This window comes from Lampetra fluviatilis, chromosome 5 (assembly GCF_964198595.1).
Source record: "Lampetra fluviatilis chromosome 5, kcLamFluv1.1, whole genome shotgun sequence".
NCBI classification, from domain to species: domain Eukaryota; kingdom Metazoa; phylum Chordata; class Hyperoartia; order Petromyzontiformes; family Petromyzontidae; genus Lampetra; species Lampetra fluviatilis.
The window spans coordinates 744,823-763,700 of NC_136279.1; the positions used below are offsets into that span (position 1 = coordinate 744,823).

General features: G+C 50.8%; 1 protein-coding gene across 3 annotated transcripts in view; it reads right to left on the reverse strand.

Moving 5' to 3' along the window:
• The window catches only part of LOC144932362 (regulating synaptic membrane exocytosis protein 3-like), an 82,546-nt gene that overhangs the window by 7,264 nt on the left and 56,404 nt on the right, over positions 1-18,878 (reverse strand). For 2 of the 3 annotated variants that reach the window (XM_078856326.1, XM_078856328.1), the window contains 4 exons: positions 7,254-7,392; positions 5,953-6,065; positions 969-1,070; positions 192-331 (listed from right to left, as the gene is read on the reverse strand). In XM_078856326.1, the coding sequence (XP_078712452.1) occupies positions 192-331; positions 969-1,070; positions 5,953-6,065; positions 7,254-7,392 (494 nt within the window). Of the gene's footprint in view, positions 1-191; positions 332-968; positions 1,071-5,952; positions 6,066-7,253; positions 7,393-16,188; positions 17,035-18,417; positions 18,577-18,878 lie in introns of those variants that run through there. The other variant, XM_078856327.1, reaches the window with a different exon arrangement.

Sequence of the window (18,878 nt, forward strand, 5' to 3'; positions counted from 1 at the left end):
CAGCGGGCATTAAAGGTCTCCGGGCAATGTTTCAAAAGAGAATCGGCCATGTGTGCCGGTGTCACGTTCCAAATTTGGCAAGAAGAAAAATTCCTCACTAATTTACTTGGTAAAACCGCGCAGCAAAATGTGTTAAGTTATTATTGTTGTTGTTGTTGACTTTATGAACTTTCGTCTCTCTTTGAGCTCACCTGTAAGACTTTGCCATGGGGATTCTCCTCGAAGATGAAGTGCTGTTGGTAAACGGGGTCCAGGCTGCGTCGAGCCACCTTCGTTTTTTTCTTGGCCAAGCAGGTGCCGCTCTCCAGCAGGTAGAGCTTCACGTACGGCGCTGGGCACACACCAAGGGGAAGCCACGATGAGCGTGAGACGACCACCACTCGCAGATACACCTCATCGAGGCGTCAGTAGTTTGTACGCCAACCAAGTCTAAAAACTATTTTTTATTTGATCAGGTAAAGTCCAGTGTGCTGTCTAGCTATTTTCAGAAACGAGCCGGCTACAAATTATAGCTCAACGAAGTGGCTTATCGCGTGGAAATTTATAGCAGCCAAATATACTGAATTTCAAATCTATTTTAAATGTGGAGGGAACAACAGGAGGACCCAGACAAAACTCAACGCGACCACAGGCAGAACATGCAAACTCAAAATATACAGCAGGTATCAGGGTTGGGATGGAGCCCACGACCTCATGTATACCTGGCGAGGTAGTTAACATCTCGCCACCATGCAGGTACAGCCGAGCATCTCACAATCTTGCAATCGGGACGTTGTGAATTCAAATTGGAGTTTACGATTGCCGATCAACATTCTGGGGTTGATTAAATGAGTACCACCTTGTGGGGAAGTAAACAGCGGTAAGAATGTGTAATTTTATCAACTGGCTCAAGGCTGTAAGCAGGATATATCACGATATTGACCGCCCCTCCCCCGAGTCACCCAGCCACCTGCAGGCTTGATTCTCACCTGGCGGAGATTTGGATCCACGTTTGGCGCTGAGTCCTCGCGCTCGGACGATCTCCACCTCCAGGTGACCTGTCCTGTCCACCATCCCAACCTGGATGTCACCTGAACACAGCGGAACATTCTCAGTGAATAATTCACAACGCCAACGCATGCCCGTACAACACAACTTGCCAGGTTCACAATCAGAAGGTCAAAAATTGTAATGTTAGTTGGTAGTCAACTGAGCCGATCCTTCTTATAGGTTTGGTAAACTGAGTCACACTTTGGTTGTCTTATAGAGGAATTGACTGCCATAGGAATGTGGAATTTCCACCACCGGCTCATGGCCACGAATGGAGATGAGCACAACGCCATGCTCGCTGTACCATTTACACTCTTTGACTTGTTCATAAATGTCCAATATCACATTTTCTCTTTTCTCAATAGTCAAATAAGAAATCCTAAGGCAATACAAATAAATATTTTATTTTTACTAGTATTCATTTGTTTTATTATTTCCCTGGCACAGTAATATCGAAGGCCCAATCAATGCGGCCATTACCTGTGGTGGACGTAATAACGCTATTGTATTTCCCTCAGGTCCAGAGTGGCCCAATCCCTGCTGCCCAGGCCCGGCTTGCGTGCCCCACGACACTTTGCGCTATTTCGCTCTCTGCCTCGAATGCAATGAAGGCCTGTACGAGGCCTTATAGTAAGTCATGACCAAACAAACGTATCGCTCTTACTTTTTTGGTTACTCTTCCGTCTTAATTTTATGCCAAGCTGTCGATTTGTTGAGATCACTTGCGATTGCATGCCACATACATTCTCGTATGTTTACGTGCGAGTGAGTCCATCCATATTTGTGCGAGTCTGTCCCTCTGCGGGTCTATATGTCTACGTGTGAGTCTATACGTCCCTGTGTGAGTCTATGGATCTCTATGGGAATATATGGGTCTCTATCATAACCACTTTTTCCTTTATATTGCGTCTGTGTCTCTTACACGTGAGACACAACGCTCGAGCGTGTGGTAAACTAACCCGTACCACAGCTCATGCCAAGAGGCATTGTGGGTGCAGTGCATCGTGACCCCAGTGCGTGTCAAGTCACCGTGACGACAAGGGGCAGCACAACAGATCACATTGTCATCCTTCCTCTTGACGCTCAGCTCCAGCCTCTCATTCAAATTTCAGCCGTGGTCTTAAAGTCTCCAATTCACACCGAATTCTATCCCCGTTAAACAACCGATGCTTGACATGAGCTGTGGAAGGCAAACACTTCGTGAGCATTGTTATTGGTTGTGCCGTCAAGGATTGTTCTCCAGTAATTTGTCGTGCTTATGACCACCATCAACGAGTTAACGAAAACACCTCAAGTAAAAAATTCCCCTCAGTTCACACCGATACGGGCTGACGGCTGAGAGAAAGTTTCCACCTAAGCTTATGCAAGCGGTCACACGTTTGTGTCACCTTGAGAACAAATTGTATGGAGGTTCGCTTAATTAATTAAAGCGGTGCCTTTGATGAAATCCCAGCTCTTGCAGGCGAGCAGAGTCGTTCGGCAGAGAGATAATTCAGCAATTAACGACGATGTTTGATAATAGCACAAAATCAACAAAAAACCCCAAACCATGGCTGGCATTTCCACTTAGCACGTTTCAACCTCGCAAGACTGGACTGCAGTGAAAACTAAATTATATCAAATAGATTCTCACTTTCAACTTAGGGATTCATAAATAGCTGTGGCGGAGTAACGTGTTGGTACAACCACCTCTTACAGCCTGTCTGGTCAGCGTGGAAGAGTAGACCAAATACCCTCCATAATTCTCTCTAGTGGAGACCCTTCTGTCAGCAGTGGAATGACCAATCAATTTCAGGGCTGCACCTTTATATTGATTACCTATAAAGAGTAATTCCTTTATTACATCTTTCCCTGGCAACTACTGCTAACCTAAATCTCACTTTAAACAAAAATGATCCTCAGTGTGGTGCGATTCAGTGTGAAATACAAGACATAATATTTTAAACGTCGCCACCCGGCAGTGGCGTGGCTACCACTGGAGTTCATTTCCTAATCCTCCGCTGTCTCTCACAGTTGTTTATTACACGCTAAAGAATGTACATCGTGTGCAGAAGAGTTGCCAAAAGGTCAGCACGTCTATTATATACGTTTGGCACAGCAGGTAATGATAATAAAAAAAAACGCTACTGGCCCTTGTCAAATCACTGCTGGGTGAAGGCCTCCCCCTTCCGGTCGGTTGACCATACTTCACCGGGATGGTCAGTGGGGGTCGGGGCTGGTTTCGATCTCACTCGCGACTCGGGCGAGATCGGGGTTAGGAATCAAATTGAGGCCATCGACCCGAGAGGGCAAAGCGCCCCCCCCCCACCACTCCGCCAGAGCCAGCAATCTCGCCAATCGTGCGGGGTGCGTCTCAATTGGCAGCCGTTTGCCAATAGCGTGAATGTGGCAATACGTGGATTGAACACGCAGGACTTTAAAGCAAAGCGCTGCAGTGAGTACCACAAACTGCAGCGATCTACAGAAAGCAGTCGAGTGTCTCATACTCACACTCGCGGTGAGGGAGGCTCATCTCTGCTGCAGTTGTTGCGAGCCATAACAAAAGTGTTACTCACGTGGCCTACACGAACAAATGGTGCTGACTGAGCTGAGCAGCTCTCTAGAAGGTTCAGCGCCACGGGTTATTGAGGCTGCCATCAAGAGCGTGGTCTGACAGCGCTCTGTACCTCCCCTACCCTCCCCGACTCACACCTCCTCCACCTGCCCGACACAGATGAAAGTGAACTAAGAATGTGAAGGGCACCGTTATGCAACGACAAATCTCATTAATCTTTGGTTCTTTAGGTAAAGTCACGTAAAAAAATCAAATACTACAAGCTGCCATCATCAGGTAAGAATGAATAATAAAACACAGACACGGAAACAACATAGACAGACACACATGCAGAGACACACCGAGCGAGACACACACACATGCAGTGACACACGCACGGCGTGTCTCTGCATGTGTGTCTGCCTGTGTTGTTGTTTCCGTGTCTGTGTTTCATCATTCATTCTTACCTGATGATGGCTGCTTGTGTTGCAACCGAAACGTCGTATTCTATTATTCTTTGATTTTATTTTCTACGCGACTTTACGGAAAGAACCAAAGAGCAATTCCTGCAGTCACGAAAGCTTCGAATCTAGTTGGACAAATGTAATGTCCATGAGGAACCAAGGCGTGCACTGTGGTGACTGTCAGGCCGTGGGAAACGAACGAACTGATGCTGTACAGGCTGCCTCACTGGTAAACACACCTGGCACGCGACTACACGACCGTGTACATTGTAAATGCAAATCACCCTACGCCGCGGATAATGAAAGCACATTCACAACAACAACAGATAAAGTGGTCATCCCTTAGTCGTCTCTTTGGGATGCGTGTTGTGTGTACAATGGAGGTTAAAAGTGTTAATGCAACGTGCGGAGCCGGGAGGAGTGGCTCTGAGTGAGGGCTGTTGTAGGAAGCACTCAGCCTCAAGTGAGCAGCTACTGGTGCGGTGTGTAAACATCGCCACTCGGGAGACAAAGGCGGTCGGGCGTGGTGCTGGCCACCCACCCCCTCGTGTGCCGTGCCGGCCTTCATATGCGCTACTCGCTAACAGCACTTGCCCCAAAAGTCCGTTGATGCTATACGGGGGATCTTTGTCTTTGTTGTTGTGCCCCTTCCCCCTGTGTGAGTGTGTTTACCCTAATCTGCCGGCAAGGGTGCTGCTGTTCACCCTGTGAGGGAAAGAGTCAGGCAAGGACAGCTTGAACATTCGACGCGTGTACGAGGCAGGCTCCCACAGGGTTCGACACGCGGAGATGAGACACCCCGCAGAGACCGCATAAATTACCGGCGGTGGTGGCCGACTTGTTCCCAGTCTAACTGCTCACAGTGGATGACAAATGTCTTTGCGTTCCCCCCAATTCAGCAATTTAAGTTGGATGTAAAAACTCAATAAATGAGAGCCGCGTGCGTTGTTTATCGAGGAGTGTTTCGTGTCAATCCACCTGCGGTCTCAAAGGGAATTGTTCGTTAACGCTCTCAAGGTAATGAAATGGCTTTTGACGCAACGGCTCTGCTGGCTCGCTGCTTTGTGTTTGAGTCACCCGGCAAAATTGCTCTGCTTTATGACATAGTTAGGCCCGGAGCAATCAATACGGTGACTCCTGGTGCCACGTGATTTGCCTTCGGCCATGCATCAGCACTGAGCTTCCTACAGGTAAATGCATGTTCGGAGTTCCCTGTAGCTCTCCGCAATTTTATATTGCCACGTGAACACACGTCATCATCATCAGCCATGATCAATCCACCGCTGGATGAAGGACTCCTCAAGCCGTCACCGTCTCTCTCATGGTCTTGCGAGATAACAATACAAATGTAACTTTTCATAAATCCAGCCATTTTCAAATCAAAAATGTGTTCATGCTGAAACACACATTGCGGCCAGAGGTCATTCATCACCAGCGGCCCTGAGCCAGTGGTGTAAATTCCACATTCCCATGGTGGGGTGGGGTGGGGGGGCCAGTCTATCCAGGAGATAGGCCAACGTTTAGATCTCTTAACGTGGCACTTGATTTCCACTCTCCAGGGCAGGTGGAGGCGTGCTCCTGTGTGCATGGAACCGTCTCATTTACTGGTGCACTCTTCACCGTGTGCAGCCCCACACAGGGGGGCCCGTGACGCAGGCCATGATGCTGACCCACTCGGGCAGAGTTCTTCACTGACTCTAAGAGGGAGGCCACTTTCGCCGATAAGACATCATCAGTGTGATGGCCGCCATACATTTAAAACCATTGGGTTTGACAGCAGCACGATGATGGGGTGGTGTTCTCGCATTTGTGTGTTGAGGGGGGCCACACTGAAGGCCACCTGGGGCCGCCAGTGGCACGAGGGCCTTGGAATGAAGTACACTGCACCAGGGGACCCGGCCGGTATCACCCAAACAAGTTCCTCACCAACAGATGGCGTCGCCAGGGTCTGCCGCCCGACCATCTGAGCAGGGCCCAGCCCATCCAGGAAGTCGCTGAACTGGCTGTCGGGCCCGAACCGCAGGCCCGGGAACACGAGGCTGCAAGAGGGCGCCACAGCGAGAGGTCACGCGCCGTGGCCACTGCGGACAGCGCCCACGAGGTGCGGTGTATATGCTGTAGGCAGTGAGCGTTCAACGAAAAACTGTACTCATGTTTGGTTTGAAATAGCAATGAACGAATGACCGGTGTGGTGAAGTATGGTCAAATAACTGACACGGCGTGGGGAAGCCGGCAGGCAGCAGCGGGCTGTAGACGGCACGCTCGCATTCTCTCTCACCCGCAGCGCTGTCGCCCTCGCGACATTTAATTCCCAGCCTCCCAACTCCCCTCCTGCACAGTTCTGCTTTGGGGACCTATCCGCCTGTGTCACACTCGGCTCTACACCTTCTCCTCCTCATCACCACCATCATCACCCCCTCCCTCTACGCCTCACTTTATTCGCCGTGGGACTCTGCGTGCCACTAATAAAATAGCCGCCCTTCCAGGAGGCACGATGCACTGACTCATCAAATAAAGCTCTGCATTTGAGAATCAAATTCACGAAATGTGTCCATATTTTAACTGAACAAATAAAATTGTGACACGGCGTTGGCAGCGGTACCGATGTTCCTTCGTTGCAGAGCGAAGTTCGCCTATCAATGTTTCGTTCCTGTCAGGGCCGTGTTTTGACAAACGTGTTTTCTTTGCAGTGTGAGTGGTTCACATAAACAATGCAGCCACGGGAGAATCGACTTGCCTGCAATGGCCAAATAAATAACACATTTCCAAATCAAATCGCTAAACAAAGTTGTAAAACCCATCACACCACTCACAGTGCAAACTCTTACCCCTAACCCAACCCCTTACCCTAACTCAAACCCAAACCCTTACCCTAACCCAAACCCCTACCCTAACTCAAACCCAATTGGGCCACTCGCCCAAATCCGAACCCGAACTCAAACTCGAACCCCGAAGACGTCAACTTGAGTCTCCTCGCCCTGCCACTGCGCGCCCCGCGCTCTCCCCACACACCTCCCCACGCTCTCCCCCACACACCCACGTCCCCCCCCCCACGCTCTCCCTCACACACCCCCCCCCCACGCTCTCCCCCACACTCTCCCCCACACACCTCCCCACGCTCTCCCTCACACACCCACGTCCCCCCCCACACTCTCCCCCACACACCCACGCCCCCCCCACGCTCTCCCCCACACACGCACGTCTCCCCCACGCTCTCCCCGACTCACTTCCCCTCCGACATGTAGCTCTTCATGCTGTCGTCCGTGGACTCGCGCGACGCCTGGCGCCCCATCTGCAGGTTGCGCATCTCGGCCGCCATGCCGGTCTCCGTGCTCCTCTGCACGGTGCTCCGCAGCTTCTTCCCGCCTGGCGTAGCGGGGACAGCGGGGACAGCGGGGAGAGCGGGGAGACGGGAGAGCGGGGACAGCGGGGAGAGCGGGGAGACGGGAGAGCGGGGACAGCGGGGAGAGCGGGGAGACGGGAGAGCGGGGAGACGGGAGAGCGGGGACAGCGGGGAGAGCGGGGAGACGGGAGAGCGGGGAGACGGGGAGAGCGGGGAGACGGGAGAGCGGGGACAGCGGGAACAGCGGGGAGACGGGAGAGCGGGGAGACGGGGAGAGCGGGGAGACGGGAGAGATTTGCGGATGCCGTTAGGGGCGATGAACCCCGGAGGGGACACGCGGCGCGGATGGAGGAGGCCGCTGCTGCGGCGGCCTCGTTGGAGATGAACGAACACCGCACGCGGATGGAGGTCGCCACGCAGGAGGGCGTTGTATTGTACGTCGAAGTCATAGAGCATACATAGGGTTGCTAGGGACAATGATGTCAAGAGAGCCGCTGTTTTAAATCGCATTAACCAGTGCATGGGAGCATGGACATTGCACCCAAAATAGGGTTGGGTTTTTGATAGATACAATTTTATTGGATTGACTTCTATCCGAAACCAAAAATGTTTTGGGAGCAACCGAAATTTAATATCTAGTCCCAATTTTGGGGTATTTTTTTCTTCTTCAGATCGTTCAAAAAATGTGGACCACGTCCCTCCTAATAATCGACGAGCTGCGGCCCTCCCGTGCCTGGCCGCGCGGTGCCGAGATGGTGGCACTCGAGGTGGTGGTGGCACGGGAGGGGGGCGAGAGAACGCGTGGGGTGGGCAGGGTACCTCATGCAGAGATGCCACCGAGCCATTTTGCTCACAGATGAGAAGCCGATTGCTCCAATTGCCACTATCACTCATTAATGAAATATCAAAGTGTCTCCATGCTCAAATGAGCATTGATGTACTGCTCGTTATTGAAGGATGACCACTGGCAGCTTCCAACAGAGTGGTGGCTATGTTATTGATCCCTGACGGATGATGGGCTTAGACGGCCCCTGACCTGGATTTGAACTAACAGCCTCCTGATGCTTTAAATAATCATCATCATCATCCAGTGTATCTACTGCTGGATAAATGTCTCCCCACGCTGTCACCATCCCTCTTGGTCGTGCAATGTCTCAATCTCTCCTGCACCTCCGCTGATCTCATCGATCCATCTCCGTTGTCTACGTTACTCCCCTGGCAGCTCTGCAGCTGACGATGCATACGGGCACTGTCCTAAAAGATAAGAACTCAACTTCCCTGAGCATATGTTCCGTGCGGTGTCGCTCCGTCTCCTCTGCTGCCACCGTGGGTTTGAAACTCCATTCCCCAGCTGCCCAATGCTCTGGAATAGCTGCCCCCCTTCTAGTCCAGGCTATAGACCTTCCTGCTCGCCCCTGACGATGCCTATCTCATGCACAAAACATTTTACATCAGCAGAAATGATGGCTCTCCGTGTTTCCCCGTGACGCACACTTCCCACTGTTTTGTACAGCGTTTTGAGATAAGGTTACATTCGGATGTTACATAAATCCGAGTTGTATTGTGGAGCAAACAGACACATTTATAAATCGCACACACACAGAGACATACGCGACGTTAAATTCGTGCCCTGTGATCTGCCATATTAAAGGGAATGTATAAATAACGTTTTGATTGATTGATGCTTTAATCTTTGACCGCTGTAGAGAATTTAGCTGGGGGAGGTTGCAGACATTGATCAACTTGCTCGCCACAATTCCACACGCACCTTCCATCAAAATATCCCCCTGGTGTTTTGGAATAATAAAAGCACTGACGTTAGTTGTTTCAGCACATCCTTTGTTATTAACGTACACACAGCTGATGAGAACGATGGGACAGAAGCTAGACACAAAAGCTCGCAAACCCACGGTCATCGCAATCAGAGACCCGCAGTTATCACAGAGACCCACAGTCACAATCAGAGACCAGCAGTCCCTGCCTGGCGCCTGTACGAAAGCAGAGGGCGCGAACGGGCTTCAGCTGATATTGGAAGCTCCGCCGATGCCCGTGAACGCTGCCCATGAACGCTGCCCATGAACGCTGCCCATGAACGCCGAGATAACTCCATGCGCGTGATTCTTATTCCACGAAACAAATCCTTCCGAGTCCGGCAAGGCCATCAGAGGCCACTGGGTGACCACACCAGGCCGGTCACTGCCACGCGTGCAACCAGCCCCATAGAGATCCCACATCACGAGCGGGATCCTGCTCCTCCTTGGCCGCCACACCCGACAGCCCAATAAATAGGTCAAAGTAATGGTGAAGGTGCACTCACGAATGTTACCTTGGCTCATTATTGTACAACCATCGATTCTTGAGTTGTAAGCGGAATGGCAAACGTCTCTCGGTTAGTCCAGAGTGGTACGATGCCGTTAGTGAAGGTGGTGGAGGTCAAGGCGCAGTCCTGCAAGTGCTGGGCTCACGTCACTGATGGCAGAAGGCCCCCCCCCCCCCTAGGGGCTGCTGGAGAGAGCTACTCTCGGTGTTTGTTTCCTGCCTTTTCGCACTGACCACATGTCCGCGTAGACGGAGGCAGCAGGATCCCATTGTTTCAACGGTCATGCTGTAAGGTCGAACTCGTGTTATAACCATTACACTGCCACACCAGCTACTAATTTACTAATTTAAGGCCAAGTTAACCTAGGCGAGGCCTATAATATATTGTGATAACCCTTGCCACTGATGTTATCCATGGCCGTGAATAACACTGGGGTCACGAAGGTCACCGTGCAGTGCATTAACCACTGCACCAACACATGCACACAGTCCCACACAAAGACAGAGATCCCCCGTAGCGCCATACTGGCTGTTGGGGCAAGTGCCGTAGTGAGCACCTATGTAGCCAAGGCAGCACACACGAGGGTGTTGTGGCCAGGCACATGTCCGGCCCCATTGTATGCCGAGGATATGGAGCAATGAAATCTGCTCGTGTGCACGGTGGATCATTAACATCGCACCGTCGTGAGAAATGGCGATGGCAGGGGGAGCCCTTCATCAAGCAGGGGATTGACCATGGCTCATGATGATGATGGTGATCACTGCCATATTATCCTCTGTGCACAATGCACAGTTCTGTGTTGATGCCGTTAGATGAGAGATATCACTTGGGACAAAGCCGTTGTCACGAGGTGAACAATTCCCAACTAAAGGGTCAATGACAATTTTACAGCGATAAATGGCAGCATAACCAATTGAGACTCATCTCTCGTCGTATGTTAATTACAATCAAACGCTGAACAATTGTGTTTTTTTTATTTTGCGAATATTCTGTTAACAGTCGTAACCCAAAGATCCCAAGAGGACTCCTTTATAAATTGGATTCCCGATCCAATCAGGTCAACAGGATCGCTTGGCGAGGTGCTCCAGAGACAAATACTCATCATCCCAACATCGCATCGCATCTCATCGGCGGCAGACGCTGGCAAGGGCTCGGATGGGCGCTCCGTGTGACGCGACACCGCCGCGTCACGCGCCCGGAGTCCACGCGGCGCGCGCCGTGGAGCCACCGCAGCGCGCAGCCTGCTCCGCCTGGATGTCGATCGATATTCATCATTCATTACGAAGCTATCGCTTCCCCATTTGTCGACAAATCATTGGCGTCGCCGCCTGTGGAATGGTTTGCACAGCGGACGCTGCAACACACGGAGGTCGCCACTTTGGTCTCCTGGCCGGGCAGCTAAAGCAACGGAGCAAATTCCTTAAATCCACCACCACCACCACCCATGTCCGCTCACAAGTACAATTGGGTGCACCGCTGTTAGTCGATCTGCAGACCGTGTGCGGTGGGGTAAAGTGTGGATACTCGCACCTCGCTCAAGATGTCTGCCCAGCGTGGGACACCGTCTCTACAGGGGCTCTCTAGAGCGCCCTTCCGCCGGCCGTGGTACGAGCAGGACATTGCAGGGCCTCGTCTCTACCTCGACCAGGCTACGTACGGTGCGAAAGAAGTTCAACATACATACATACTTGCGCTAACGGCTTCTTATCACTTGGGATTTACCAATAGACGTTTGTCTTTCCACTTACAACTCAAGGACCAACAGGTGTACAAGAATGAGTGATATATAAAATAAATCTGTCAAAAAAAATCCCCTTTCACAAATGTGAGTTTTAGTCCAGACGAATGTCCTAACGCGCAGCGTGAGAACCGCATCAATCGGAGCGAGTGACTGTGCATGCTCATGGGACAGCTGAAAAACATAAATTTCTCAAATCATCAGACGACTAATAATGTATTGAAATGCGGACTCGACTGTCAAGGGCCACTCTTGCAGTCACAGCATCACCACCGACGTCTGGCTTTAAGTCTTCCCCCTGGTCACTGATTTCTCTCTACAAAGCTTTACTGCCACTCGCCTGAGTTGCTTACCCTATCCTTGCATTGAAATCCCTCGGAGCCTGCCCGTGCTCAAAGGCCCGAAGCTTACGTTCAAGTGGCTTTGTTAAAGCACAGCTCTGGAATAAAAACAGAGTTGGAATTATGAGGAATTATATTTTGGTCGCAGACGAGTTAAGCTGCTTTGTTACTGGAGTGGACACAATTCAAAAGGGCAAATGAATATTTAATATAAATTAATTAGGCATCTGTTATTGCATCCGGTGCGCTGTTTTATCCTAATAAATTCACTAGTGATTATTACAATAACGTGTTTCTCAAAACCTGCCAGTTTAACTCAGCAGAGGCCCTCGCCATATAAACAAAAAGCGTGTATCTGTGTCTTGGTTCATCTCCATTGATAGCTACAACAACAACATCATCGTGATCCTCTCGGCACGTGATGTACAAACACTGCGCCGCGCAAAATACACTTCTCATGACGTCAGCCTCACTGCAGGCAGTGAGGTTCACGTGGGGGGTTCACGTGGGGGGTTCACGTGGGGGGTTCACGTGGGGGGTTCACGTGGGGGGTTCACGTGGGGGGTTCACGTGGGGGGTTCACGTGGGGGGTTCACGTGGGGGGTTCACGTGGGGGGTTCACGTGGGGGGTTCACGTGGGGGGTTCACGTGGGGGGTTCACGTGGGGGGTTCACGTGGGGGGTTCACGTGGGGGGTTCACGTGGGGGGTTCACGTGGGGGGTTCACGTGGGGGGTTCACGTGGGGGGTTCACGTGGGGGGTTCACGTGGGGGGTTCACGTGGGGGGTTCACGTGGGGGGTGACGGGAGGCAGTGAGGTTGACGCCACCTGCCACTCGTTGTGTGCACCCGCGGGATTCACGCGCCCCGAGCAGCCTGCACGCGAATTATGATGGCAGATGTTGCTGGGCTATACAAGAGATATCATTACTGATCGTCCCTTCATTGTAATGAAGCCCCTACTAGGTCATCGTATCGAGCCTCGGCCCGTTGTAAACAGTTTGTTTATAGAATGCAATCGTACTTGGCAATTATTTAACGTACGAAAACGTATCAGAATTCAGAGTTTTTTTGGCCAGGGGACCCCCTAATGGCAGCTTGTCCTTAGTCCAACATCTACATTTGGAGACATTTAATGGCTTCCATGAATTGTCGCAATCCAGGGTTACAATTCAAGTCAAGAATCAATGTTTTGTCGACTTTGCTATCTCATCTCATTGAGGCGGTCTTGTCTGCTCCATTAGCCTAATAGCAACATTAGCGTACAATTCACATAAATTGTAAATAATCGATGTTCTGCAACGTGAGATTAACTGCTTGAATTGTGAGTGTAAGAATATATATTTTAATTAGTGAATTGATGCATCGTCACGTGCTTAACAATCTGTGCACCTCTTGACCGAGTGGACCCCGCGTTGGCGGCGGGGATTGAGCGCGAGCTGCCGACAGAGGCAGTGCCGTCGTCACGCGCGGCGTGCCCGGCTCGGTCTCATATCTGGGTCAGTTCATTGCACAACCGCCACTAACGGGGTCTGTGACACAGACACTGAAATAATGAAATAGCTCAGCGTTCCATGTTTCACACAGTGACAATCTGCCTTTTATTTCAGAATGATCCTCCACCTTTCGGTAAGAATGTGCCCAAAACGTCTCTCACTCGTTTCGTTGAGTATCTGTGTATTAAATAAAATACAACTTTGGAAATATTTAAATAATGTTGGTCGACATGAATTAAAGCTGCAAACGAGCTGTTGGCAAGAGGCAATGTTTGGTGTACATTGCTGCGGACGACGAATGCCACTGGAATTTAAATGCCCCCATTGTACCAATCATTGTAATGTACTTCCAGCGTGCCCAGATTCAATGCGAAATTTTGAATCAGTAAGCATTATGCAGCGCCACCACATTTAATTAAGGTCATAGCTATTGCAATCGTAAAACGTAAACACCATTCAAAGGCTGTGTGGTGTTATGAAATCAATTACCAAGCGTTTATTGAGATATACACAAAACTGAGAAATCCAAACACTCAATCTCCTTTGGTGTTTGGATCACATCGCCAAGAGGTGTGGGGAATGTTTCGTTGAAACCCGCAGAATTTCAGCTGCAACATTGAGGCGAATTGCCATGCATTCGCGGTGATCAGAAGCGAAATAAATCCCAGCACGAGTCGCTGGCAACAGATCGGACGCCGTGCGCCCGCGTGTCAGTGGCCATGGGCACAGTGCGCTGTGCTTGGGCTCAGCGGTTTTTATCTGGAACAAAAAACAATCATTGTTGCAGCGCCGGAGGGTTCCATTAGAGGTTAACGAGCTCGGAGGAGCTGCTCCGAGAGAGATTTCCCGAGTCTTGCGGAGCCGCGTATTTGGTCTCCAGCAGATGGCACAACTAAACGGATGTCGAACACAACATTACAATATTTGTGCGAATATGAAAGTTTTTTTTATCTTATTGAACTTGCTTTTATTATACATCTTAGCTAAGGCTGATTCTACCTGTAAACACAAATTAATTGGATGAAAAATAAAGGCACTGCATTGGCAGTGGTCCATAAACAGAAATCATAATGATCAAAATTTGCTTCATTAACACTGCCTTATAACAAGAACATGGATAAGGCAGTGTTAATGAAGAGCACGGTGAAATGTTGTGATCATTACTTGGAGATGCAATTGTCATATTAACTTCAGAGTCAATATCTTGCAACACAATCCTGCCAAATGCTATTGACGTCCTCGAACTCTAGACCATCTCAAAATTAAACACACATCCACTGTGCGTGAACACTCAACATCCCCTGTAGCACGAGACTGCAATTCCTAGAAACGGGGTTCAAATACTACATTGAAAGCAGCATAATGAAAACAAATGTACCCGGTGATCAGTGAATTAAACCCAATTAACTACGTCACCGCCATCGGAGATTCACGAGGTGCACGTGCGCGTCTGTGTGTGTGTGCGTGTTCGTATATCGCGGCACCGTCGCGGTTGGCGTGTTGTCCTACAACCCCGTGGTCCTGAGTTTGGACCACAGCCAACACCAAGGGCACACAGCTGAATCCGGTCGTGGACCTCCCCTAGGTCAACTCAGCCGCTAAAGAGCAGCTGAGGATGTGCGAATAACATCACGGGGGGAATGAAGGGCGGCCGGCATGGCGTCTGGGTCCCCATCTCCTCGTGTGCCGCCTTCGTCTCAAAGATCCTCACTCACGGCCCTTGCCCCACCAGTCTATGCAGGCTACACGGGACATCTTTATGCCAGAAAGTCTTTGTGCGAACGGGCCATGCACATAATATGTGCTTAATCATATGTCAAACATAACTTAAAGCGATACATCTCATTAGGTAAATCACATACTGAACAAAAACGTTAGAAATCAAGTGCGGTTACTGAATATTATGGTAGCAATACCAGAACATGAGTATGTCAACATTGCCTTGAGGTGGCTCTCATTCATTCCCAGGAGTCATCGTCCCAATGGGGTCTCAAAGATCCTCCTGGCCACCAGAGGTGGGACAAAGTCATTGTTATGCAAGTCCAAGTCGAGTCGCAAGTCATCAAATTCATGACTCGAGTCTGACTCGAGTCCAAGTCACATGACTCGAGTCCACATCTCAGAGGTGGGACAAAGTCATTGTTATGCAAGTCCAAGTCGAGTCGCAAGTCATCAAATTCATGACTCGAGTCTGACTCGAGTCCAAGTCACATGACTCGAGTCCACACCTCTGCTGGCCACTGACCTCAGCCTCGCTCTCACCGCAAGCCGCTAGAAAGTGGCTCCATAGATGTTTTCATGCCTGCGCGTGTGCGTGTGCATGCGTGTGCGTGTGTGCGCGCGTTTAACGTGCACGTGAGCGTGCGTGCATGCATACACACGGGAGTGTTGTGTGTGTGTGCGAGTGTGAATGCATGTTCAAGCATGTGTGCACGTATGAGCGCGTAGGGGCATGTTTGGATATGTGTGTGTGTGTGTATCTGTGCATGTGCGCTTCGAACTCGACGACCCGAGTTCGATTCCTGCTCACGGTCAACACTAGTGACGATTAATTAAACCAGTTCTGGTCATACCATAGGTCGACTCAGCCTCAAATGAGTACCTAGTGCGGTGTGTAAACACTGCTACTGGGGAGACAAAGGCGGTGGGGCGTGGTTCTGGCCACCCACCCCCACGTGTACCGTAGTGGCCTTCATCGGTGCTACTCGCGAACAAAACTTGCCCCAAAAGTCGGTGAAGGCTATAAGATTTGTCTACATGGACATGTGTTCGCGTATGAGCAGGTATAGTCTGAGACTCTGTGCGAATATCCCTGCGTATATGCACGTGTGCGCGTGTGTAGAGACGTCGATGTTGGTGCGGTGAGTGCGAGTCGCCGGCCGCTCTCAGCTGCAGCGGCTGCAAGCGTGCGATGGTCCAGACGTACCTCCCTCGCCGCTCTCGGCGGCTCCCATGCAGGGCAGGTAGCTGGCGAGGGCCTCCAGAGAGGCGGAGAGGCTGCTCTTGCTCTGGGAGCGAGGCACGCGGAACCCCAGGCCGGGCCCGCCGCCCGCCTCTGGCTTCCCCATCGCAACTCTCCCTGGGCGTCGCGGTGCCCGGAGAACAACGGAGTTCGGCAGTGGCCGTGATCGATCTGGAGTAGTGGGCGGGGGTGAGCGATGGGCTCGGACGCTTGGAGCCAGCTGGGTAGAGAGGTGTCACGGCGGAGATTGACTCGCGATGTGTTAGCGGGACCTCGAAAGTCCAAGCATTGTTTTTGCCCTCTTGGGATATTGTTTCTTAACCTCTTCTTGCGATGAACTTGCTTCAAACTATCTCAGGGCTACCCTCTCAAGAGGATCACAAATGTTCTAGCGGTAGAATCGGAAGAAAAAACTTTAGAGGCTTTCACTGCCGTGGGTAAAAAACAAATAAAACCTAAAAAGATATTGATGCGAAGTACGGGAATTCAAGAGCCCATCCACCGCATCATAGAAACAAACACGGACATTCTCCGAGCTCAGAGAGAGATAATGACTGGAACAATCTCTGCCAGAATTATTGACAGCAGGACGAGCGGCTTCGCATTCAAGCAAGGAAGGCGCTTGTCGCGACAAACACATCGGTGACCGCCGCTGCTGTCACTGTCGGGAGTCGCGCGTCGTCTCTCCCCGCGAGTCCTCCGCCTGGGCCACGGTCGCGCTGTGGCGTCTCCTCCGGACTCTCCTCGCTCGCTCGGCTCCTCTGCGCATCATCCTCGGCGTGGACCGGCTCCGCGCCGCATCCTCACTCTCTGTTGCCACGGCGACGCGCGCCGATTGGCCGACGGGGTCGTGCGTGCGCGCGCGCGCGCCCCGGCACGCGGCACGTGCTCGTGCATCTCTAATGCCATGGCGACAGCTCGCGGCCCGTGCGCCCCTCCCTACCCCCCTCCTTCAGAATGGAGCCTCCTCCCCGGTCCCCTCCGCTTCACTCCGCTTCTCTCCGCTTCTCACCCCCCCCTCCACTCCTCGTGCCCGCCAGAGCCACGAGCCACCGCCCGTCCAATCCCATTAAAGTGGCTCGGGCGAAACGCGCCCAGACAAAGCCAATTGCTCGCCGTGGCAGAGGCTCCAAGAGTGGGATGTTGCCGGCACGACATATACGTGCACATGGACTCGTACGTGCACTGATGAACGCGCACGTACATTGGGGCCTGATTCGCAGTGAATTTGTGACGCGTTTCTGTCGCTAACGATCGGTCACTTTGCCGTGGCGTCTCGGCTAATTGGTCGAGATGTCAAATTGGGCTCTCGGTGTCAGCCGGATAAACGATGACTGCACAAAAAACCGAGTCCCATTAAACGTGTCTTTTCCTGCCTTAATTCCAGCTCTTAGAATAATAATGACAATAAAAAACGTTTTGTTTTTCATGCAGCAAATATCTGTCTAGTCGGGTATGTGGGAAAGTGGGTAACATGTCACTTGCAGTGGCATGAGATGAAATCATCTGAACCTCATTTCTGTGAGTCTTTCTCTCATGGGATATTTATTCTCCCTGCGAGAGTTCCGAATGGATTCTTACAATGTATAATTCCGCCAGAGCAAAGGGGAATTTGCACCACGGACTTGAGTACAATGCCTCGAGGAGTACAATGCAAGCAAGTGGACGCTTTGACTTAACAGGACGGTGAGAAGACTCGAACAGAGCATACGCACTCTACACTATCACACTGCAGCGAGCCGGCTTATACACGTACGGCATTGTTCTAATTGAACTGTAAAGTGCCTCTGCTGAGAAGGATGTGTCCTGGTCGCTCAGAGTAATTGGTAACCTGAGCGAGGATGAGCTCACAAATCAGCGTGCTCCATGGATACAACTCCATTCGTATGAAGCACAAATACACGCGTGCGGACTAGCGCTCGTTTACAAATTCGCACTGAACCAGCCAAATTCAAAACACGTTCAGCCCATTCACTCATTTAGTACACCCGTGCACATTGTAGGAGTCTAATTCATTAACAACTCAGCACTGTGTTAATCATTGTATATTTGAATATCAAATGAATATGAAATGTATGTGAGAATGTGATTGAAAAAATCATATACCAGGGGAGGGCTGAGATCCTTTTGGGCCCCGGGAAACGAGCTGATGTTGCATCTATTGATATCATAGCTATGGCCGAAGAGGCTTACCTGTGTATACGTCGTGATTTCATCGCGGGGCGCAGGTCCTGTTGCCTCATTGGGCCCTCGGTTTGTGGACGGTGCTCATATTGGTCAGTGTGCCCATGCATGTCACGTGCTGTCTATGCAGGCAGACAGATGAGTTTAAGAGTCTTTTCAGTGACCCATTTTGACTCATGTATAATTGATCAAATTGTTTTTATAAGGATGCTGATTTAGAAGCCACAATTATGAAATTCACTGGCGAGCAGCAGACATTAGGCATTTGAAACATGTTCTTCTTGGCAATAAATTACTGTCTCTTTTACAAATGTAAATTACAAAATCGAATTCATCATTGCAGTAAGTAATTCCTCCCAGGCAAGTTTACGCTGCGAATGCTCTGTGCCAGTGCGAGAACGCAGGCGTGGAGTGAATCTCTGATAAGGTCTGGCATCGCTATTTTTAGCGCTCGCTACTTCCCCCGCAAC